We start from the raw sequence: 24,361 nt of genomic DNA, 5'->3' as shown, positions 1-24,361 counted from the left end.
TGAGCATTCTGACGAGCATGAGGTAATAGCATTTGTATGGGTTGCATTGTTTTTGGATCACCCTGTCCGTTCGTATATATATGAACATAATAAACGGCTGCACACCACTTTGTCACACACCAATTATCAACACCCTCTCTGCTTACTGTGACGAGTGAGAATTTGTGTATGAATATATTTCTTAAACATTTAGGAGTGGTTCGTACAAAACTAGATCATATAAAAATAAAATAACGACTATGCTCAGAGAGCACCCTGGTTTTGATTGTGTGTGTGTGGCCAAGTTGAGGAATATAGTCCTATCCCATGTAAAAGCCTGTTCAAATCTGATATTGGTGAGCTGAACTATTTTCACGAATTTACTTGTACTCTTCCCATAACCATTTAACAGATCGACAAAGACGGAGATGATGGCAAGGCCGACCAGGAACAAAAGGATGCTGTGCATGGCAGTGGTCATTTTTGTGGTGAGCCTGCTGCTGATGTTTTACTGGACACATTTCGCTTATGGTTTCAACAGAGGATTCGTAAGTTATTGGCTGTTTCGACTACTGATTATTGTATTTTGTTGTTGTTGTTTTTGTTGTCTTTTTTTCAAATTCATGTAATCCTAGAGGTTTCTGAAATAAATGTTGCCTTGCCTTGACTAAGCATAACAAAAACAGATAAAGCATGTTTTATTTTGCTATATCTCCTGCCCTCACTCACTCACTCTTTATCTCTCTCCCTCTCGGTCTCTCGGTCTCTCTCTCTCTCTCTCTCTCTCTCTCTCTCTCTTTCTCTCAGTATCTTGCTCTCCATGTAACTCTTTTTTCCGTATCTTTCTCTCTCTCACTTCTCTCCTCTATTTTGTCGCGCGCCCTCTCTCCCTCTCTATTTCCGTCACTCCCTCTCCCTCTTTAACCTCACTCTTTCCGTAGCTATCTGCCTCTCTCTTTCCCCCCCCCCCCCCTTCTTTCTCTTTATCTCTCTTTCCTATTCTGTCTGTCGCTTACTGTGTGTGTGTGTGTGTGTGTGTGTGTGTGTGTGTGTGTGTGTGTGTGTGTGTTTAAAAGAGAAAGAGGGGAAAGAGAGAGAGAGAGAGAGCGTGTGTTTGTGTGTGTGTACGTGTATATGTGTGTGTATGTCTGTGTGAGTGTGTGCTTTGTGTGCATGGATGATCTGTGTGTGAGTGAGTGTGTGAACGTGTTTGTGTGTGTGTGTTTGTGTATGTGTGTGTGTGTGTGTAGTATTGTGAATGTGTGTGTTAGTGTGTGTATGCGAGTGCGCGCGTGGCGCGCGTGTGTGTGTGTGAGAGAGAGAGAAAGAGAGAGGCTTTGTCCTTCGCGGGGGGTATGCAGTGCCTTGGCATTGCACTTCTACTTAATTATTAATATTATCATCATTATCATCATCGTCATCATCATCATCATCATCATCATCATCAGTTACACATATATTATCATTGTAGGCATTAGTGTCAACGTTGGTATCGTGTGAACTTGACTGTCGATCAATGTATATGTGTAACCTCAATCAACATGTTGCATGTTTAGCTTGCTTGCTGATTGCTTTTTCATTTTTGATTTGTATGTTGTTGTTTTAATTTGTTTGAGTATGCTTATTTTGTTATTGTGTTGTTTGTGTGCTTGTTTGTTCGTTTAGTTTGCTTATTTGTCCGGTATTTTTACTTGTTTATCATTTCTTCTAATTTTGTATTAGAAGTATAAGGACCGGTTGTAAAAAAAAGGCGTAGCTTTAAAACCTCTATCCTTAAAAATTAAAGTTCCATCAACATCATCTCTTGCCTCTCCTTATATCGTTTGGCGCTCTCTTTCTTTCTCTCTCCTCTACCTCTGTCTTTTGGCAATCTCTTTTCCTCTCTCTTTCATTCTTTTATTCTATCCACCCCTCTCTCTTTCTTTTATTCTCTCTACCCCTCTCTCTTTCTCTGTTGATCTTTCTCCCCCCTCTCTGTCATTTCTCTGTCTCTTGTTCTTCTCTGTCTTTTTGTCACATACCCCTCCCTCCACCCCCATCCCCCCTCCTTGTGTCGATCTCTCGCTGTCTTACTGTCGCTCTCTCTCACTTCTTCATGTTTGCATGTGATAATAGTTTTGCTAATGAACTAGCTATTCGTTCTTGTCGCGTAATAATATGCGTCCCAGTCAGATACACTGATTCTCTGCAATGCACCTATGTATCCTGATATGTTTCAAGGAGACTCCCCGAATACAATCTGAAGATGTCATGGAAGATATTGGCGCGGGAATTGCTTGGACGAACCTGATACTTTATAATACACCTGTATGTGTTACAGGGCGACACGCAACGAGTCCTCTCTCTTCCAGCTTCTTCTCTCTTGCACAGAGAGGACTGGCCCGGGCATAACCTGGATGACAGGCACCCGTCCAACGTAAGCACTCTCCATGTCTGGTAGTGTACATATTCATAATTCTCGTCCCTTCCCCAGTAGTGTGTTCACAAAACATGTCTCTTCTCTGGTAGCGTATTAACAAAACATGTCTCTTCTCTGGTAGCGTATTCACAAAGCATGTCTCTTCCCTGGTAGTGTATTCACAAAATATGTCTCTTCTCTGGTAGCGTATTCACAAAACATGTCTCTTCTCTGGTAGCGTATTCACAAAGCATGTCTCTTCCCTGGTAGTGTATTCACAAAATATGTCTCTTCTCTGGTAGCGTATTCACAAAATATGTCTCTTCTCTGCCGGTAGCGTATTCACAAAATATGTCTCTTCTCTGGTAGCGTATTCACAAAATATGTCTCTTCTCTGGTAGCGTATTCACAAAATATGTCTCTTCTATGGTAGCGTATTCACAAAACATGTCTCTTCTCTCCTAGCGTACTAACAAAACATGTCTCTTCTCTGGTAGCGTATTCACAAACCGTGTCTCTTCTCTGGTAGTGTATTCACAAAATATGTCTCTTCTCTGGCAGCGTATTCACAAAACATGTCTCTTCTCTGGTACTGTATTCACAAAACATGTCGCTTTTCCAGCATCATATTCACAAAACACGTTGCTTCTCTTGTAGCATATTCACAAAGTATGTCCCTTAGTTGTCCAACATCAGCTCGATGCACACCTTGAAGCAAACAGCCTTTTAAACGTACACCAGTCCGCCTATCCTGCGAACTACGCAACTGAAACAGCTTTGTTGCGCATTGTAAGATGACCTACTCAAGGCTCTTGATCACAACAAAGTCTCCGCTCTACTTCTGTTAGATCTCTCTGCTGCGTTTGATACGATTGACCACAAGCTTCTACTCTCTTGTCTGGAACAATCTTTCGGCATCAATAGCACAGCGCTGTCCTGGTTCTGTTCCTACCTGTCAGACAGAAGTCAGTTTGTTCTTGTGGCAGACCATCGTTCTAGCACAACACCTCTGTTCTATGGAGTACCACAGGGCTCAGTCTTAGGTCCGGTACTGTTTGTCTTGTACACAACACAGCTATCCACCATCATCAACCACCATGCAGTCAGTCATGAAATGTTCGCAGACGATACACAGCTTCATCAAGCATCTCCTCCTGAAAAGGTCAATGACCTTGTTTCTTCTCTACAAGACTGCGTTTCTGATGTAAAAGACTGGATGAATGAACACAAACTTAAACTTAACGAAGAAAAAACTGAAGCAGTTCTGTTTGCCTCTTCAACCTCTTCTTCTCGTCACAGTCTTCCATCTGCCATTCAGTTAGGCTCAGCATCTGTCACATTCTCCGGGAAGGCCAGAGATCTTGGGTTCTACCTTGACTCTGACCTCTCTATGAGACATCATGTCACAAAAACATGTCAGGCAGCCTACCTTGAAATTAGGCGCATCAGCTCCATCCGCCACTTTCTCACTGAAGAAGCCACAAAAACCCTTGTCACTTCCTGCATATTGTCTCGTTTAGACTATTGTAATGCCCTGCTGATTGGATGTCCTTCGTTAGTTATCCAACCTCTCCAAACTGTTCAAAATGCTGCAGCCCACATCATCTTTAGGTCAAAGAAAACACAGCATGTCACTCTCCTGCTATACACGCTCCACTGGCTGCCGGTGGAACAACGTATCAAGTACAAAGTCGCTTGTCTGTGTTTCAAGGTCTTCTCAGGAAGTGCCCCTCAGTACCTTTCTGAACTCCTGTACATATACACCCCATCACGCACACTCAGATCATCCGCTGACACCAGGCTACTGAAAGTTGAGCGCTTCAACAGGAAGCAGCACGGAGCAAGAAGCTTCTGTTGTGCTGCACCACCACTCTGGAACTCTCTTCCCTTCTCTGTCAGACACTGCACCTCTCTCAGCTCTTTTAAACAACAGTTGAAAACTTTCTTTTTCACAGAATATTACACCAACCTGGCCTAATTTTTCTTCATTCCATTTCTGCACATACTCCTCTCCCAATAAGTTGTTATGATTGTTGAGAGTGTTAGCTGTGTATGTTTGTATATATATATAGTGTGTATTGCATATATGATTATTGTGTGAACTGTACATGTGGTGATTTGTGTCTGTATGATTAATTTGTTTTATGTAGGTTGTACTTTTAATTGTTCTATTCTGTATATATATGTTCTTTTGTAAAGGGCCTAGAGCCATAGGTTAGGCACTTAACAATGTCCAGTTATTATTATTACTATTATTATTATTATTATTATTATTATTATTATTATTATTATTATTATTATTATTATTATTATTATTATTTAAGTTATTGAGACATCCCAGTGCACTGAGGGATTTATAGAGCAAATCGAGAAAATTCATTATTGAACGAAGCGCATAGCGCTGAGTTCACTAATTATTTTCGAGATTTGCTCTACAAATCCCTTAGTGCACTGGGATTGTTTCAATAACGATATTGTCAGTACCGCCAGAGAAAAAAGAAGATTCAAAACGCACATTTTGCAACGCGCATTTGGATAGGCGTAACTGTGTGGTCAGGTTTGTGTCAGATCTACTTTTGTGTGGGCTGTCTCAAGTGTGTCGTGCTTTCGTCACACGCAAACTCTTGTTTTAATGTCTGTTGGTAAATTCCAGTGTAGCGTTAAGCTAAAAAGTGATGATCTTTCATAGAGACCTCATTTAAACTCGGAGAAAGGACTGTGCTCTTAGTTATTTGCGATTCGAAACCTTCATCGAGCTTCGACAGATTGACTGTGCAGAGTGTTGCCCCTTGAATTGACTCCGGCCAAGGCCACGGTTAGCACATTTTCAAAGTAAATGTGATATGTTTCTCGTGTTGTATCTTCACTCATCGGGGAGACTGGTACTATATATATGAACTGTAAGAATGCTGTGAACCCTATACGTATTATGTCCCCATCGTTTGTTTGTTCACATTTGCCCAACATGTTAATTTGCTGCGGGGTTTATGTCGTCTGCTAGGCGGCTAGGGCAATCGAACCACGGCACTGCACTGCAGTCTCATTTCAAAAACAACAATTGCTCGTCTGCACGCATAAGGCAGGCTGGTAATAAGTTTTATACATAGTAAGAACGTTCTTAACCCTACACGTTTTCGATTCCGATTGTTGTTGCCTTGAAATAATAATTCGGAAACCATTCATTTACTGAACTGATGCAGTCGTAGTTCAGTGTAGTCTACTAGTATAACAGAGTCGACTTTCAAATGCTGGTCTAGCTGATACGTTATCGGAATAACACTTGTGTTTTCTGTTTGCCGCTGGGAATTTTACACAAACTCATCATTTAGTAATGTGGTCAATAAGCTACATGCCACTAACACGGCATATGAGAAGAATCTTTGCAAGTCAAAACGAGAAGAGACCATTAATTCTGTGGAAGAGATACAGCCGCTTCTATTTTTAGATCAGTGGTCTTAACTGTGGCACAGGCGCCTGCGATCTGTCAGGAAAAAAAAACTTCTGCTTTGAGCCGCAGGAAATGTATGGTTATATTTTGGTAAAGTGAAGAATATAAGCTACATGTCATTAATTAATTCTGAGGATGAGAGTACAGTCTCGCTTTGGCAAAGGGCGTAAGAATACGCTCTGTGGAAAAGTTAGCGCTCAGATTTAAGCGCATCGCCATTAGCCAATCAACTGGTTCACATCAGTCATGTGACACCAGTACTTACTGACAATTATTATTATTATTATTATTATTATTATTATTATTATTATTATTATTATTATTATTATTATTATTATTATCTGGTAGCGTATTCCCAAAACATTTCCTTTCTCTTGTAATGTATTCTCAAAACAATTCTCTTATCTGGTAAAGTATTAACAAAACAGGTCTCTTCTCTTGTATAACATTTTCAAAACAAACCGTTCTCAGGAAGCATATTGACAAACATGTTCCTTCTCAGGTAGCGATTTCTGAAAACATGTCCCCTGTCTTGTAAAATGTTCTCAAAGCATGTCCTCTCTCTGGTAGCGTATTCACAAAAGACGTCCCTTCTCTGGTAGCATATTGACAAACATGTTCCTTCTCTGGTAGCGAGTTCTCAAAACATTTCCCTTATCTTGTAGCATGTTCTCAAAAACATGTCCTTTCTCTGATGATGTATTCACAGAAGACGTCTCTTCAAAGCAAAACACGTCCCTTCTCTGGTAGTTTATGCACAAACATGTCCGTTTTCTGGTCGCGTATTTACAAAACAAGTCCCTTGCTTGGTACTGGTAGCGTATTCACAAAAGTTGTCTCCTCTTGCAGATCATTCACAAAAGACGCCCCTTCTCTTGCAGCATATTCACAAAAGACATATTCTCTGCTGAAATATATTCATAAAACACGTCCCTTCTTTGGTAGTGTATTGACGTCATAAGCCCTTTGCAATTGTTGGCTGTATCTTTGGAGATGACGATGATGATGATTCGGATTAGATGACAGCCATTTGGGGACATGTCCTAACCAACGCTCCGGAGACATTTATTTTAGGTACAGAACAAGTCACAAAGGGTTATTATTTGCTTAAAACTGTTCTCAAAAGTATCAGTCATCTTGTCTTATGTAAAACGCGCAGCAGGGCAGCAGTTTACTTTGCCCTTGACAATATCTGCATACTGTGGCATCTATTGCAATTTCAAAGCAGCATTTAATATAAGAATAGCTTGTTGACTGGACTGAACTTATTGAATGTAAAAATATGATACTCTACATTCATAAAATGGAAACTGCGCAATAAGTATTGTGAATTCGGAAAATCCGAGAATTCGGGTGGATACTCATGCTTTCATATAATTGTGACTGCAAACATCTGCGTCTCTTTCCAACATCTAGGTGCCGTGTGTTGTACACTACCTGTGGTGTGCTGACGCCAAGAAGAAGTTCCAATTCAAAGACTACCTCAGTCTTCTCAGTGCGTTGCACATCCTGCGCCCTCTAACTCTGGTCCTTCACTATAACTACTTGCCAGCTTCTGACGACTACGACTCTTGGTTTTTGGTGAGTAGACTGTTTGCCTTCCATGTAACCACTTGTCTGCTTCTGACGACTCTGACACTTGTTTTTGTTGTTGAGTAAACTGATTGCTTTCACTATAACTACCTGCCAGCTTCTGACGACTTTGACACTTGTGTTTGTTGTTGAGTAAACTGATTGCTTTCACTATAACTACCTGCCAGATTCTGATTGCTTCCACTATAACTACCTACCAGCTTCTGACGACTTTGACACTTGTGTTTGTTGTTGAGTAAACGGATTGTTTTCACTATACTGTAATTACCTACCAGATTCTGACGACTTTGGCACTAGTTTTTGTTTTGGTGAGTAAACTGATTGCTTCGGCTAAAACTACCAGCCAGATTCTGACGAATTTGACACTTGTTTTTTTTGTTTTGGTGAGTAAACTGATTGCTTTCACTATAACCACCTGCCAGCTTCTGACAACTTTGACACTTTTTGTGTATGTATATTATTTGCGCGGCCGGCTCTAGTTCTACAGATGCTAAAAAAGCGTTTAGTACTGCTACCTTCACAGTTGTTATCATCGTTCTACAGAAGCTAAAAGCGTTTAGTACTGCTACCTTCACAGTTGTTATCATCGTTCTACAGAAGCTATAAGCGTTTAGTACTGGTACCTTCACAGTTGTTATTATCGTTCTACAGAAGCTAAAAGTGTTTTATACTGTTGCCTTAACATGCATTGGTATTGTGCTACAGATCTTAAAAAGCAAGTGTGTTGCTCTTGTTATACATAAACTGTAAGCGTATAGTCCTGTTGCTTTCACAATGTGTTGCTCCCGTTCTACAGAAGCTAAAAGGTGTTGCTGTGGTTCTACAGATGCTAAAAGGTGTTGGTGTGTACGTCCATGATACTGGGTAACAGTTAGGGCACATGAGCACTTTAAAAAAAAAGTGTAAATAATCAAACTTAAACAGGCTTGTCCACATACAAAATACCTTTTTTTCAATCAGATATTCCAAAGACAATAAATGGAAGATTCTCAAGCATCTATTTCATCACAATACATTGACAATTTGGTGGGGTCGACTGCGTGAAGTCAGTTAGTGTGCTTTGCGTACATTACAGAAGGAAACGAAACCAAATGACATCGGAAAATCGTCTGCGTTTATCGCTGATAATTGATATTTTTTGAAAGATCTATTGCTCATTTAATTAAGTTATTATCCAGCATACAACATAATGTTGTTGCTGTAAAGTGTGCGCGTTAGTGTAACCGAGTGCCGAAACACAACACTCACCTTTCGAGGCAAAGTCCAATCAAACAGGATTGAGAATTTAGAGAAAGTTAAAAGAAAAGTGATGTGTCAAGAGTTTCCTGATGGGGGTTTAAAAATGATTGATGTCATTGATATGCAGTCCTCTTGTTTGTTGTCCTGGGCGGCAAATTTATTGAACGAAAAGCAGGAAAGTTGGAAACAAATACCGATACATATGTTCTCGAAGCTTGGTGAAAGGCTGTGTTGCTTCCAATCTAACACCACGGTAAAAAAATTTAAAGGATTGGGATTAATTAAAAATGTATTTTGGAAACAAGTTTTAATTTGTTGATTGAAAAATAAGGACATGATTCAGAGAGCAGTAGGTGGAGACATGCTATTAAGAGATACGTGTTTATGGAACAGCAAGGATATAATCTATTGCGGCCAAACCCTGTTTTTTAGCGACTGGATTAAAGCAGGCGTTTGTCGAGTAAAGGATGTATATGTTGGTAATGAGATTGTGCCCTTTAATATTATGCAGCAAAAGGTTGGATGTAAGCCCACAAGATTCTTTGAATATAGGGTGATTTGTACAGCAGTTAAAGCAGCAACACTACGCTCTGCAAATGGAAATGTATGTGGATTCAACGATTTAAAGAACCTGAGTAAGCCTTGTCAATTTCGCAAATTAATTATAAAGGAAAAATATGTGGAGCCGGTTGTAGTTAAATTTTGGGAACATAAACTTGATTTCAGGCCGGGAAAAGAGCAATGGTTAATGGTAAACAAAGTAACCACTGAAACAAGATTGCGAATGTTGCATTGGAAAATATTGCACAATATTTACCCCACAAATATTTTATTGTATAAAATAGGCATTTCCGTGAGTAATTGCTGTACTCACTGTGAGAACGAAATTGATTATATTGAACATTTTTTTTACTTTTGCCCGAAAATTATGTCCATTTGGAAATGCGTTGAGGATAAAGTGAATTGTAAATATAATATGATTATTAAAATTACCGTAAAGGAAGTTTTTTTGGGCGTATTTGAAAATTCACAAAGTTCCAAGGCACTAATAAGTTATGTGAATTATTTGATTGTGATAGCCAAAATGTGTGTTGGTATTTATAGATATGGCTCCCCTCTGGATATTGTATGCATTTTTGAGAGGGAATTGTTATATAGAAAAGTTGCTTAAAATACATTTAGATATAGTAATGTTAATGTTATAGTAAAAACATTACTTAAAAAAAATAAAAAAATAAAAATCAATGAAGAAGGATGCTCCCCGCCAACAACAACAACAACAAAAAAACAACAAAAAAAGGCAAAAAAGAAAGGGTTGAAGCAGCCTGCATGCAACTGAGATTTAAAAAAAAAAAAAAAAAAAAAAAAAAAAGAACTCAGCGTAGACGTGTACACGGTTGATGACCTCAAACTGATATATTGGCATGGACGTTATAGAGTTTGAGAGAGACGGAAAATGAGAGAGAAAGAGAGAGAGAGGGGGGAGGTGTGGAGAGACTGAGACAGAAACATACAGAAGCACACAGAGAGAGAGAGAGAGAGAGAGAGAGAGAGAGAGAGAGAGAATTGAATTGAATTGAATTGAACTTTATTTTACAAGGATTTAGATTTAAGGCTACGCCTTTTCTTACAATCTGTCCTTGGGACGCATAGACACACAATTATATAATAAAAAATAAAAAAATAAATAAAAAATAAAAAAATAAAAATTAAAAATTAAAAAGTTAAAAAGTTAACCAACAATAGGAGGTCGGAAAACGTGATAATAAAGATGACGATGATGATGATGATGACGATAATGATGATGATAATGATGATGATGATGATAAAGATGAGGCATGAAGATCATACATATGTGGTTATTCATAAAATCAAATGCATACTATGCAGGTAATTATATATACAAGCTGGTGGCAATCGAACATGTAGCAATAGAGTAACAAAAATATGTTCAGAATATACAATGCACAGCATATTTTTGACGTAATACTAAGTTTGGTAAGTCAAAAGGCGTTAAACTACTCAGACATTAAGTGGTTTTTTACACATTTTTTAAAACTTTTTAATGACTTTAGGTGCTTAAAGGATGATGGAAGTGAATTCCAAACTGAAGTACCCGAAAAAGCAAGACTGGTCTTATACAGGTCAATTCGTGGAATTGGTGGGATCAAGTTGACCGACCCATATCTGTGGGTAGCTTTATTAAATAATGATGTAATGTAAATCGGCACTTTACCGTGATACAATTTATGCATGAAAATGGCTTTGTTTAACTTGAGATGCTTTTCCAGTGGAAGAAAGTTAAGCATTTTTAATTTCATATCTGTTGAGGCATTATCCTTTACGATGAGTTTGGCCGAGCGACGATAGAGAGAGTCTAACTTTTTCAAGTGGACATCACTGCTGCCATCCCAGAGCGTCGAAACATAATTAATGTGAGGCATTACATGAGCATGGTGGAACATTTCCAGAGTCCTTCTGTCGGTATATAGCTTTAACTTGGATAGGAGGAAAACGTTCTTGGCTACTTTCTTGCAAATATGCTGTATTTGTGCCTGCCACTTGAATTCACAATCAAGAATTACCCCTAAAACGCGATGCTGTTGAACTTGTTCAATTGATTGCGTACCAATAGTAAGATTTAGTTTGAGTGGAGAAATCTGATGTTTTTGTCTGGTTGCAATTACCATACTTTTAGTTTTTATTGGATGGACAAGCATAGCATTAACACTACACCAGTTATTTACATCGTTTAAAGCTGTTTGAAGGGAGGACTCTATTACTGTAACAGACTTTCCACTTGAGTGAAGAGAAGAATCGTCAGCAAAAAAATCACTTCTTACATTACTGTCAGAAATGTGCAGTGGCAGATCATTGATATACAGACAGAACAAGATCGGCCCAAGCACTGACCCTTGAGGCACCCCGCATTTCACAGTCTCCTCAGTAGATATTTTACAGTTTAGGGCAGTATATTGAGATCTGTCCTGTAAATAGGAAGCAAAAAAGTTACACACTGAACTGTTTCTGAGATACAACTGTAATTTCTTCAGTAAAATTGAATGATCAACAAGATCAAACGCTTTTTTAAAGTCGAGAAACACAGCACCACTGATTTCAGATCGGTTTGTTGCAGACAACCAGGTGTCGCATAGCGTGGTAAGGGCGCTGTGACAAGAGTGATTTGTTCGAAAACCAGATTGAAATTGATGGAAAAGGTTTCTGCTTTCTATGTACGCGAGCAAATGTTTGTGAATATGTTTTTCCAATGGTTTGGATAAAATGGGTAATAAGGAAATGGGTCTAAAATTATTTGGGTCGGATAAATTTCCGCCTTTATGGAGTGGAATTACTTTTGCTCTTTTTAGTAAACTAGGTACAGTATTTTGCTTTATGCAGAGATTATACGCATAGGTGAGTGGCTCCACAATATATGGTAGAGCTAATTTGGCCAAGTAAGGAGGAATCTTGTCAGGACCCATGGACTTTTTATTCTCAAGGCCTTCTAGCGCCTTACCTACCTCATGCACTGCTATGTCTGGAATAGTAAAAAAATCGTCCGGTTTACATTTGTCATTGCAAAAATCATGTAATTTTGTGAGAGAGACTTCAAGGTCAGAATCAGGACTGTCGCATTTTGCAGATTCATTTAGCCTATTGGCAAGGGACAAAAAATGGTTATTAAAATCTTCAGGGGAGATGGTTGTGGCAGACCGATTTGAGTTCTGTTTAGATTTACCTAATATGTTATTAACAGCACGCCAAACAGTTGCAATATCTTTCTTGTCCTCGATTAATGTATTAAAGTAATTTGCTTTTGCTTGACGTGTTAATTCTGTCACTTTATTCCTTTGTTTCTTAAAATCAGACTTCATGTTGTTTGCTTTGTAAAAATCACGCAGGGACATGGCTTCTATAATCTGTTCCGTCAACCATGGGGGAAGAGATGGATATTTCACTCTGTGGTGACGTAGTGGGGCATGCTTATCCACTATAGGATAAAATATATCTAAAAGGGCGCCCAACGCTTCGTCAGCAACAACATGATTAAACACAGAGGAAAATGGTGCTAAACTGAGATCAAAGAAGAATTTAGTTTCATCAAACGTTTTAAAGCTTCTATATTCAATAGTTGTATGGCCCTTGTGCACCGGCTTAGGTAACTTGAACGACCAAGAACAAAATAGTGAACAATGGTCACTGATGCTTGAAGGTACAGTTTTCACGTTTGACACCATGGAAATATTATTAGTGTAAATGTGGTCAATCAACGTTGATGTTGTATCAGTCAATCTGGTTGAGGTGTTCACAAGTTGATGGAATCCAAAGAGAGATGTAACTGAGCGCCAGGCTGTCTGGGTTTTATGCAAGTCTATGTTAAAATCACCAAGTAACAAAACATTGCGATTATTACATTTGATGTTATCCATCAAATCAATAAAATCGTCAGACCAAGCTGAATTGGATGCGGGATTTCTATATACAAAACCGAGGAGAAAAGAATTCGAATTCTTATAAGAAATTTCAAGCCAAAGGCATTCAATACTTTTCACTTCCAGATCAGCCCTGCGCTTAACAAACTTTGCAATGGAATCATGGACATAAACAGCAAGACCAGTATGTTGTACTTCCATACTGTCGCGTCGGATAACAGAATAGTGAGGTATCCGCAACATATCATCACAGATGCGTGAGTCCAGCCTAGTCTCTGAAATCCCAAACAAATGGGTTATGGGAGAATGTTGATTTAATAACACGCAGAGATCAGGAATTTTGTTCAAGAGATGATAAATGTTTAAGTGTCCGATATTCAGTCCTGCGGCTGGAGCTAGTGCCGACATGCTTATAAATGTTAAGAGTACACACAGAAGCAGACACAATCCGCACACACTGGACGTTGTAGAGTGAAAGTTCAAGATTTGCTAGAAAAGGCAAAGTCCTTGTCGTCTACGAATTACACAATAGAGTTCTAAACAATGTGCTACGACGGGTCGATCAGACGATATGGAGAAGTGCTAGAACCGAAGGGAAGGAAACACACTCTTTCCTCAGTGTCCACGTCACGTCACACAGACAGGCAGTCCGAGTACAACGCAAGGCACAACTAGAAACACAGGTATAGTCACTGCACAAGGTGCAAAAACGCTTCGAACTTTATCGTAAGATTTTAAGCGTAACACAAGCTCTAGGTTGTATAACACTACAAGAAAATTGAACCAAATAATGTTTGTCCAAGGCGACCCGGCGATCGCGCTCACACACACACACACATACACATACACATACACATGCACTCACGCACAGACACACATACATACACACACACACACACACACTAGTTGCTGCATTTGATGCTGTTTGTGACTATGCACGGAGCAGATACAACGCTCAATACTGTTAAACAAACTGAAATATTCCGACCAGTCCGAAGGTCACCTAACTTACACAGCCTTCAGTTTTAAGCTTTTAACACATCAGCTGAGTTGAAATTAAATTCAGCAGCTGAACTGCATTTGCACTGAGCTGTGACGACAGGTGCGGCAGTTGGACACGGTCAGCAGACTGGCTGTAGACAGGTGGGTGTCCGGGGGGAGGGACCGCAAACTGCTGATGACTGGTAGGGCGAATTTGCGGACAGGGGCGAATGGGCGGCGCAATTGCGCTGCTTGCGTATTGCCAGATTGGTTGCGTTGGCGTGGTCACTGCATGCGCCAGTTGACCGACAGACTCTCGTGTAGACTGGGTGGGCGGGTAGGTAAATGGAGGGGGCAGGTTAACAGGGGTACGGGTGGGAATAAGTGAAGGGTAGTGGTGGGAGGACGGCGGGGGTGGAGGTGGTGGAGGGTAGGAGTGGGAATGGTGGTTTGGGATGGAGCGTGCACCCGTGTCCTCATTAGAGTGTCTGTGTGGAGGCTGCTTGCGACGAGAAAGGTCTCGGTTGTCCTTGTCATGGTTCTTTGCTTGATGAGCGTCATCGCTGGAGCGGCGGTCCTCTTTCAAGTTGGGTGTGTCGGCATATTTGATGTTAATAGCCAGTTTGGCAGTGCCCTTTGCGCTGGGGTGAATATGATCGCTGTAGAGCGCCAATCTCGGTGCACCACTGCTCGCAGTGAAGCTGCTGGAGTTGTCTACAAAGACAGCATCAAGACGTCGGCAGGCAGCTTCCAGGTTTCTATTTGAGGGAAGGATGGAGTTGTTGAAAGTGTGTCGACCTTTTGCTGGCAGGATGGAGCTGAGACAGACTCTGGCATTAGGAAAGGCTTTGCGGCACAGTCCAATTATGTCGGCCCACTCTTTCTCCGACACAGGTCCCATCTTGCAACTGTTGACGCCAACATGAACAGTCACACGATTCACTGCTGCTTGAGGAGATGTGGCATTGCCGTGCAGCCATTTGCACAGGTCATACACTGTCATACCAGACACGCATACTTTTTGCAGAATCTCACCCTTTGGTGCCAGTCGTTGTGGGTCGACATGCTCGATGACAGAATCGCCGATCAAGAGCATGGTTGACTGGCCGGCAACCGAAAGAGTGGACAATGTTTCTTGGGGTGATGTTGGTTTCTGTCTGTCCACACATTCAGCAGGGTTTTCCTTAAGTGGGTGGACCGACTGGGACTGGGAGAGTGTGGACTCGCTGGGGGAGTTGTCGTCTGATAGGGCGGCAAAGGAGTTAGTGGTGGGGACAGCATACATGAGAGGAGGGGAGGGAAGTGTGGTCCGGGTGGCATTGCCATTGGCAGCAGTTACAGTTTGAACTGCTTGAGAGTAGCTTTTCTTTGATTTAACCTCACGGCGCGCTTCCTGCAACTGGCATTTTATGCTAACATTTTCTTTTTCGAGACAGGTCACTTTGTTTTTTAGGACTGACAGTTCCTCTGCCTGTTTCTCGAATTTCTCTGAAAAGTTTCTCATCAGAGTGTTTTTTACTTGCATCTTAGCGTCTTCGATTTGACTTATTTCCGCTTTACCATCCGACAGCTGTTTTGTGGCATTTACAGTGTCTTGGAGGATGCAGTGGATGGCGGAAATCTCATCCTCTACCTGAGATAGACGACGCCACACTGCAGGTAGAGCATTGTTGGCAGGCCTGCCCCTTGAGCTGCGTGCATCGTGCCGCGTTCGGCTGCGGGGCGTGAGTACAGACCTCTTAGACAGAGTGCTGCGCGGCGTGGCGTGGCCTGTGGTGGTTGCAGCGCTGTCTTGATGCGAGGGGATGGGGGTGGGGGTGAGGGTGTCTGAGACAAAGAAAGGAGGAGCGGTGTCTGTGGGTTTGGGGGAGGCAACGGGAGGAGGGGTAGAAGTTATGGGGCACTTGTCTTCCATGGTTGAGCGGAATGAGAGGGGCAAATTACACAATGACTCTGTAAGCTCTACATGATCGTTGTTGTCATTGTATTTTGCTAACAGCTTCTCCACAAGGTCGCACTCAGCACTCCACATCGCGCACCCACGGCCCTGACACAGCAGCGTGCCGGCAGGTGTCACTGTGAAGTACAGCGTGATTGTTAGGAATTTCTTGTTCTGTACTTTGAACCGCAACACGGTTTTTGCCAGTTCTGGTGGAGTGACGTTGGGTGTTTCAAAAGATGGCACAATGACTGATTCAATAACTGTATTGTCTTTGTCGAAATCTTGGGATTTAAATGAAAAACTCCCTCCTTGAAAGGAAGAATAGCGCAGAAGGAGAGCGCTTCGCCACAATACGATTTCATGCTCTCCGCAGAAAAATCTTTTCTGATTGGGGCACAGGGTTGGGATGAGCTTGGCTGATAGCTCCGTGCCTACGGAGGACGCCATGAATACACACACGCAGCACACTATTGTACTACACACACTTCACAGCACATTTTCACACTCGCCGGGGCAGGCACAGAACTTCACATATGTTGCATCACGACGGCTGGGCAGATGGGATTACACCATCGTTGTAATGTTACCACATAGTGACAGTCCGCGGGCGTCGGTCCATTCAATTTTCACTGACTTGGAACAAAGGAAACGTATTTGCACCACTGTTTTACACCAAAGAAGGCAACATTTTGCCAAACACTTTTCACAGACAGGTACAACCCATCTTTAGGTGCCCGCACAACAAAATTCACAGTATTGGAGAAATTATACACGTCGCTAGAATCCTTCGAATGCGGAGCCGTGTAGACACGTCTTGCCCGGTCGGAGAGCACGTGTGAGAGGGGAGAGAGAGAGAGGGGGGGGGGGTGGAGAGACTGAGACAGAAACATACAGAATTGAAGCACAGAGACTCAGACTCAGATTCAGACTCAGAACTTTATTACAAAAGGATAAAGGTTTTAGGCAAAGCCTATTCTTCCAACCTGTCCTTTATAAAGACAGACGGACATAAAAAATAAAACTTCAATGAGAGAAAGAGAGAGAGGGGGGGGAGGGGTGGAGAGACTGAGACAGAAACATACAGAAGCACAAAGAGAGAGAGAGAGGGGGGGGGGGGTGGGGGGTGGAGAGACTGAGACAGAAACATACAGAAGCACAAAGAGAGAGAGAGGGGGGGGGGGGGGGGTGGGGGGTGGAGAGACTGAGACAGAGACATGCAGAAGCACATAGTGAGATGTCAGTCAGAATGTTTATTCACGTAAACACAAGGTTTATAGCGAAATGGGTGTGGGGGGTTTGGGATACAACATAGTAATGATCGCAAAAGGTTACGCATCAAGTTTTCATATCACGATTTGGGTACCAGATCGCGTCTGATTCGAAAGATTTGCATCAGACGAAGAGTCAAATTCTGTCAGGCATGTTTTTGGAACATTGAACATAGGTGTAGCAAGTGGCACTTATTTGAGCTGATAGTCATTATGCCTCATTTCCTTTCACATTCACGTAGGCAGAGACAGAGATTCAACAGACACAGAGGCATCCCCCCCATACACCTCCTCCCCTCCCCACCCATCCAAACACACACACACGCGCCTGTCTGCCACTGGGTCACTGCGACCAGCTACTATTACTGACCTCAGCGGCCCGGTGACGACCCAGATTAGTTCCCCGGTCACGCAACAAAGGTCAGCCAGATTGTGTTAACTCTGTAAAGAGCTTGTCTCTTGTGTGTGGACGGAATTGATTCTTTCATCGCTGTTCGACAAAAGGACGAAAACTGGCACTGGAGCGAATTACGAGACATGCCTGGTCGTTCATATGAATGTGTTTTTCGTCTGTATTTTGGTCATTTGGAACTTTATCGTTGGATTTTGTCATTTTGAACCCTTTTTGGGGAGCGCTGAACTGACAGGTCGTTAGGAAGCTTTTTATTGTCGTTAGACTTTTGGGGATTTTGTTCTTTTTTTGTCGATGGATTTTTGTCATTTGGAATCCTTTTTGTATGTCGTTGGACTTTTGGTCGTTTAGAGCCATTTCACGTTGAATATTTGTTGTTCGGAGCCTTATTTTTTGTTGGTGGACTACGGTCGTTATAACAACTTTGTTTTTGTCGTAGATTTAAACCCGTTATTTTTGTCGATGGATTTGGTCGTCAGGAATCTTTTTTTGGTAGTTGGAGTTTAGTCGCTGGAAACCCTTTTTTGTCAATGGACATAGGTAGGTCGTATCTTGGCCATTTTTGGCGTTAGATTTTGATGATTTACAATCCATATTCGTCGAACACGTTAGAAGGTTTCGAACAGATAAACATGTAAAGTGAAAGCAAAATCGATACGTCTACTCGTCTCTCTCTCTCTGTCTCTCTGTCTCTCTGTCTCTTTCTTTCTCTCTCTCTCTCTCTCTCTCTCTCCCTCTCTCCCTCCCTCTCTCCCTCCCTATCTCTTACTCGCTAACACCATAAATATTATATATGTATTCTTAAACGGATTTTTGTTTTGATGTACAATTTTCATTCAATTTTCCTTTCATGTTTGCTTGCTCTTCATTTAAACTGTACAATAGCCGCCATTTATATGTAATTTTCTAATTGTAAACACCACTATAAGCATTATGCTTGTTGTTGTTTACTCAATATGCGTTTTTTGTAAATAATGCACAAATGAATAAAACAGTTTAAACCAAGGTTGTAATCGCCAACGTGTAATATACTTCTAAAACCAAAAAAAAAAAAAAAAAAAAAAAAGGATTGAGAATTTAGAGCTAATTTCTTAGCCCTATAAAAACTGTTTTGGTTACGCAAAGGAAACCAAGAACATACAGGAGACAGCAGCCGCCAGACCCCATGTCAAACAGAACTCTACAATCCACAGGTGTCTAGCCGGCGAGCTATAAATAGCTCGCACTCAAAGGCCAACAACTCTGCAGAGCCTGCTGTGAAGGGCGACGGTAGTCTCCCTGTAACATTAGTATTTTAGACAATTCATTCTCCCTGAAGCATTTATGGAAACGAAAATAGCTTACGACAAGGCATTTTTCAATTCCATCTAAATCTGAAATAACTATAGTGTTATATTATTGTCTGTGTATTTATTGGAAAAATGTGTCCTAACCTCAAAATCATGTGCCCCAACAAATGATCTTTGGTTTTTCTAACAAAAACACCAGTTCAAAGAAGTGAGAAGCTTTGTTCATTTCCCACTTTTAAGCGCCATTTTGAGGCCATGCTTCGATAAATAAAAATATTAAACAAATTCACAAACACAATTTATTTTGCAAACACGTTTTATTTCATCAGACAAAGTTTTCATACATCACATGAAACCATCAACTGAGTGCAAGGCTTTGTGAGAGCAAGTTTATAGACCAGCAAAGTTAATCACTCACTGATTTTGTAACTGTTACCCAGTACACTACATTGGGGTGTGCACGTTAAAGATCCCACGATTGACAAAAGGGTCTTTCCTGGCAAAATTGTATAGGCATAGATAAAAATGTCCACCAAAATACCCGTGTGACTTGGAATAATAGGCCGTTAAAAGTAGGATATGCGCTGAAATGGCTGCGATCTGCTGGCCGATGTGAATGCGTGATGTATTGTGTAAAAAAATTTCCATCTCACACGGCATAAATAAATCCCTGCGCCTTGAATATGTGCGCGATATAAAATTGCATAAAAAAATTAAAAATATAAATAAATAAATCCCTGCGCTTAGAACTGTACCCACGGAATACGCGCGATATAAGCCTCATATTGATTGATTGATTGATCATGGACGTGCACTGGTAGTGTTACTTCACATACGCTGCTCTCGATCAGCATATGCTAACAGTCTTCACAGTTGTTATTATCGTTCTACAGAAGAGAAAGGCGTTTGGTACTGTTGCCTTCACATACATTGTTTATTTGTTCCACAGAAGCTAAAGCGTTTTTAGACTATTGCCTTCACACGCGTTGCTCTCTTTCTACAGACGCTAAAAGAGTCCTTACCGAATCTACAGCTGAAGAAGCTGCCAGACAGCTACGTGTCCTGTGGATCTGAGGTCATGCTCGACATGATGCTAGGGTTCTTAGCACCCGAGGGAGGTGTCTTCCTTGGACAGGGCGTCATTCTGACACGTGCACCCGCACAGTTTCACACCACACCGTTCTCCTTTCATTTCGCCGCGTCCGCCTACAAGACTCAGGGTGTGGTCTTTGCCAAGCAAGGTTTCAAGGACCGGGCCACAAGACAACATTACCTGAAGAAGATCGTCTCTGCACCAGCCACTTGCGTGTCGGAAAAATCCTACAATGAGGCGAACTATCAGTCAGACGTCGTGTGCCTTAGCTACAGCGACTCGATCCTCTATCCCAAAGACATCATGTTCAGTAGTACCCCCTTCGCTGAGCTTGCTCGCTGGCTGTTTTACGGGAAGCGAGCCCCAGTAAAGATACAGAAAGACCCGAACAATCTCATTCCTAGGATTACACACTTCATCAAGCTCAAAGGAGGGGGTTCATACTCAAACACTCTAACTTTCCGACAGTTTTTAGGCGTTTTAAGCGCTCTGTATGTAGGTGGATTCCATCATGTGTACTTTCATGCTGAAGGTACGCCAGAAGGACGGTGGTGGCAGGAGCTACAGAAAGAGAACGTCACATGGGTCAAGATTGCAAGGATTTCCTCCGTGTACTCAAACCCTGTAGGGAATGTTGCCCATGTATCTGATGTATTAAGGTACGTTTTCTGATAACATGATTTGGTGAGTTGGTATAAAACATGTTCAGAGTGCATCAAAATGGATCTTGACTGATGGAAACATAAATCAATTTAAAGCGTGTCAAATTCACATGCAACTGTCTCTTTCTCTCTCGCAGTCTGTTTATCTCTCAGCCTCTTTCTCTCCCTCTTTCTATGTCTGTCTTTCTCTCTGTATCATCCTCTCTCCTGACTATGTTCATCTTAGAGTATGAATGATGTGTCTTCGTCTGCATTAATGCAAGATGTGAGCCCTTTTGAATGATTTCAAATAGAATGTGAATATATCTCGCTCTCATTCTCTCTCTCTTTATCTCCTCCCTCTCTCTTTCTCTCTCTCTCTCTCTCTCTCTCTCTCTCTCTCTCTCTCTCTCTCTCTCTCTCTCTCTCTCTCTCTCTCGTTTAACCTTCGCTCACTGTTTTGGGGTTCAGCATCTTTCTTGTCCACAGATTCCTCACCCTGTACAAATACGGCGGGGCCTACCAGGACTGTGACGTGCTGTGGCTATCACGTGTCAACGACTCGCTTCTCGCCTGTCCAGCTGTCCTGTCCTTTGACTGGGTGATCCGAGGAAGGTATCCAGAGCAAATCAACAACGGGGTCATGCTCTCGCATCGCCATTCAGAGTGGATGGGGCTGTATCTGGAGACTTTTAAGGACTACCGTGATCGCGATTGGCTCTACAACTCGTGTTTCGTTACCTACAAGATGTTTGAGAAGTACCCGGAGCTTGTCTGCTTGGAGCGTCGCTTGCAGGTTTGATATCTTTGTATTTAAGAATGTTGAATAACAATACGTACCCCATACATGTAATTAATTCAAAGGAGCACAACGGGCTATGCTTACACGCGTGCTCTTAAAAAACTATATTATTTCAAATGTTATGTGAATATATATCTCTCTCTCTGTCTGTCTCTCTCTCTGTCTCTATTTCACCTCCATCTGTTGGTTAACTTTTTAACTTTTTAATTTTTAATTTTTTAATTATATAATTGTGTGTCTATGCGTCCCAAGGACAGATTGTAAGAAAAGGCGTAGCCTTAAATCTTAATCCTTGTTAAATAAAGTTCAATTCAATTCTCTCTCCCCTCTCCCCTCTCTCTCTCTCTTTCTTTCTCGCTCTCTCTCTCGCTCTCTCTCTCGCTCTATCTCTCTCTCTCTCTCGCTCTCTCACACTTGTTCTCACCCCCCCTCTCTCTCTCTCTCTCTCGCTCTCTCTCTCTCTCTTTCTCTCTGTCTGTCTCTTTCTCTCCCCTCTCTCTCTCGCTCTCTCTCTCTCTCTCTCTCTCTCTATCTCTTTGTCTCCCCTCTCTCTCTCTCTCTCTCTGTCTCAGTTTATCTCTGTCTCTTTCTCTCCCCTCTCTCTCTCTCTTTCTCTCCCCTCTCTCTCTCTCTCGCTCTCTCTCTCTCTGTCTATATATCTGTCTCTTTCTCTCCCCTCTCTCTCTCTCTCTCTCTCTCGGATGATAACAATGACAATGTATAAAGCTTGAAACAATGTCAATGTAACAGTGGGATATCGTGAAAGGAGAAAAAAGAAAGAAACAAACAAGTCGCGTGAAGCCATAGAGTCAACTTGTCCTCCTGATCGAAATCTAACACCGAAAACCACTCATCACCGGAACAATAAGTAGTAAGGCGTGGCTAGCCAAAACCCGAAAACCAAAACGGGTCATGCTCGTCCCCCTGCAAAATGCGAATGTAGTACACGAGCCTAAATAGCATATTTTCTTTTGTTTTGAACTTATTTTCAGAGTAAATATGACGCATACTTTTTAGGGCAGGAGCTAACACACCGTTTTTCTCTTCAACTCTTTTGACCACAAAATTCATGAAACTGAACTGTTTGTGTTAAAATGTGGTGTGCATTTGCTTTAATGTATGTAAAATGATAGTATATGGTCCAAACAAAATTTGCTCTTAGATTGACTTTCGTAAAAATTATCATACGAACAATAAGCAAAACGTTAAATCGAAACATGTTAGTTCACGGATGACAAGATCATTTCAAAACAATTCATCAGAGTGATTTGAACTTTTGCAGAAATGTTTGAGACATGCTAATAGATGATTTATTCGAAAGGATAAAAAATAAATATTTGGTCGAAACGTCGCTCGTATTTTGTTCCGTATTCTTCGTTCAAACGTGAGTACAATGTTTTTGGTCTTTTTATTTATCGCTCTCACGCGCAGTAACCTTTGTTCTTCTGCTTTTTTTTAAGGTCATCTGCCACCTTGGAATTTGTCATCCAGCTTGGCACGAGAACTACAGGGTATCGGACAAGTCCAGAGTCCCTACGCCGCCATTCACCTTTGATGATACAAATGCCATCCACGTGACACAGCCCAAAAATATTCCTTCGCTTTCCTCACCGGAGACATTGAAAAAGGGCGACGACTTTTTTGGGAAGATTGGAAGGATGATTCTAGACAAAAGTGGGCGAATGCACCTCTTGGATTAAAACTGTATATATACGGTCCTCTATCCATTGCATTTTCAGTTACGACAGCAACAAAACGACAACTAAGCGACAAAGCAAAATCAATAATTTCCGTCAATCGAATGAACCTACGGAATGAAACTGAACAAACTGCTTTTTCCTACCAAGACTAGCAAATAATAGGCTGGCCAAAACCCTGTGACCCAGACAGAGCTGAAATTGTGTCTTGGTAACACATGCTCAAGGATTTAAATTTGCATAAAACCGATTTTCTTGAGTTTTCGTTTTAGCTTGTTTTCAATTTAAACACGTCAGATGTATAGCTTTTTAACCCCAGTATAAAATCTGAAATGCAATATTACGTTATTCATATTTATAGTAATCAGGCATTGTACCATGTTTCTTACCCAATGTTTTTGGATCTTACAACAAACTGTTTAATTACATTTTAGAAAATGGGCCCAAAATGGGAAAGTTCAGGTTTTTAATTTTTTTTGAAAATAAAGGGACACATAACACGAACAGCAAGACACAACTAATTAATTTTTGGCAAGCAAGAAGAATGTTCATCTATATTTCATATGTATGTGAAATGTGTCTCCCCAAGCGCTATGGTAACTGTTAGCAGTGGGTTATTTCCCCTTTCTGTGATTATCAAACTGTATTTATTTCGTAGGTTGCACTGTAGGTCTAGTCATAGGACAAAAAGTTTCCTGCATGATCATTCTTGACGCCATCGTCCTCAAGTATAAAGTCCTGGCAGAAAAGCCTTCATAGAAAGGCATGATGACGTCACGAGGGTCTCGATTCCTACAGTTGATGACAATAATGTGGCTTTAAACAACCAATAAGGTGGGTTTTCGGATGCAAACTAATCCTTCTCACACACTGAATGATTTGTCACCAAGTAACGTCACTATTTTAAAGATTTGAGTTGTAATTAAATCCGTACTAATCAACCAGCCGAATAACGCTACCGTTGTTTTGGTAGATATCAGCTGCAGTTACACAGAAACATCGTTCTGTAACTGCCTTTCAAATACAGTTCCAACCATGCATCTACCACCTCGACGAATCAGATGTTGCCACATCATGCCATTTCTGACTTGTTTAGCAAGTGACAACAAATAATAACCACAAACGTGTATTTTGTCACTGTGACCC

The 24,361-nt window shown here is 41.3% G+C and overlaps 1 protein-coding gene across 1 annotated transcript; it reads left to right on the top strand.

Moving 5' to 3' along the window:
- The first annotated feature begins 135 nt into the window (after positions 1 to 135).
- Positions 136 to 23,688, top strand: LOC138973248 (uncharacterized). Its single transcript, XM_070345972.1, has 6 exons — positions 136 to 527; positions 2,300 to 2,395; positions 7,242 to 7,406; positions 19,986 to 20,734; positions 21,206 to 21,512; positions 22,979 to 23,688. The coding sequence occupies exons 1-6, from the start codon at positions 408 to 410 to the stop codon at positions 23,216 to 23,218; spliced, it is 1,677 nt and encodes a 558-aa protein (XP_070202073.1). The 5' UTR covers positions 136 to 407; the 3' UTR covers positions 23,219 to 23,688.
- The last annotated feature ends 673 nt before the right edge of the window (positions 23,689 to 24,361 follow it).

Source organism: Littorina saxatilis, linkage group LG8, assembly GCF_037325665.1.
Source record: "Littorina saxatilis isolate snail1 linkage group LG8, US_GU_Lsax_2.0, whole genome shotgun sequence".
Classification (NCBI taxonomy): domain Eukaryota; kingdom Metazoa; phylum Mollusca; class Gastropoda; order Littorinimorpha; family Littorinidae; genus Littorina; species Littorina saxatilis.
This window is presented reverse-complemented; position numbering and strand designations above follow the sequence as displayed.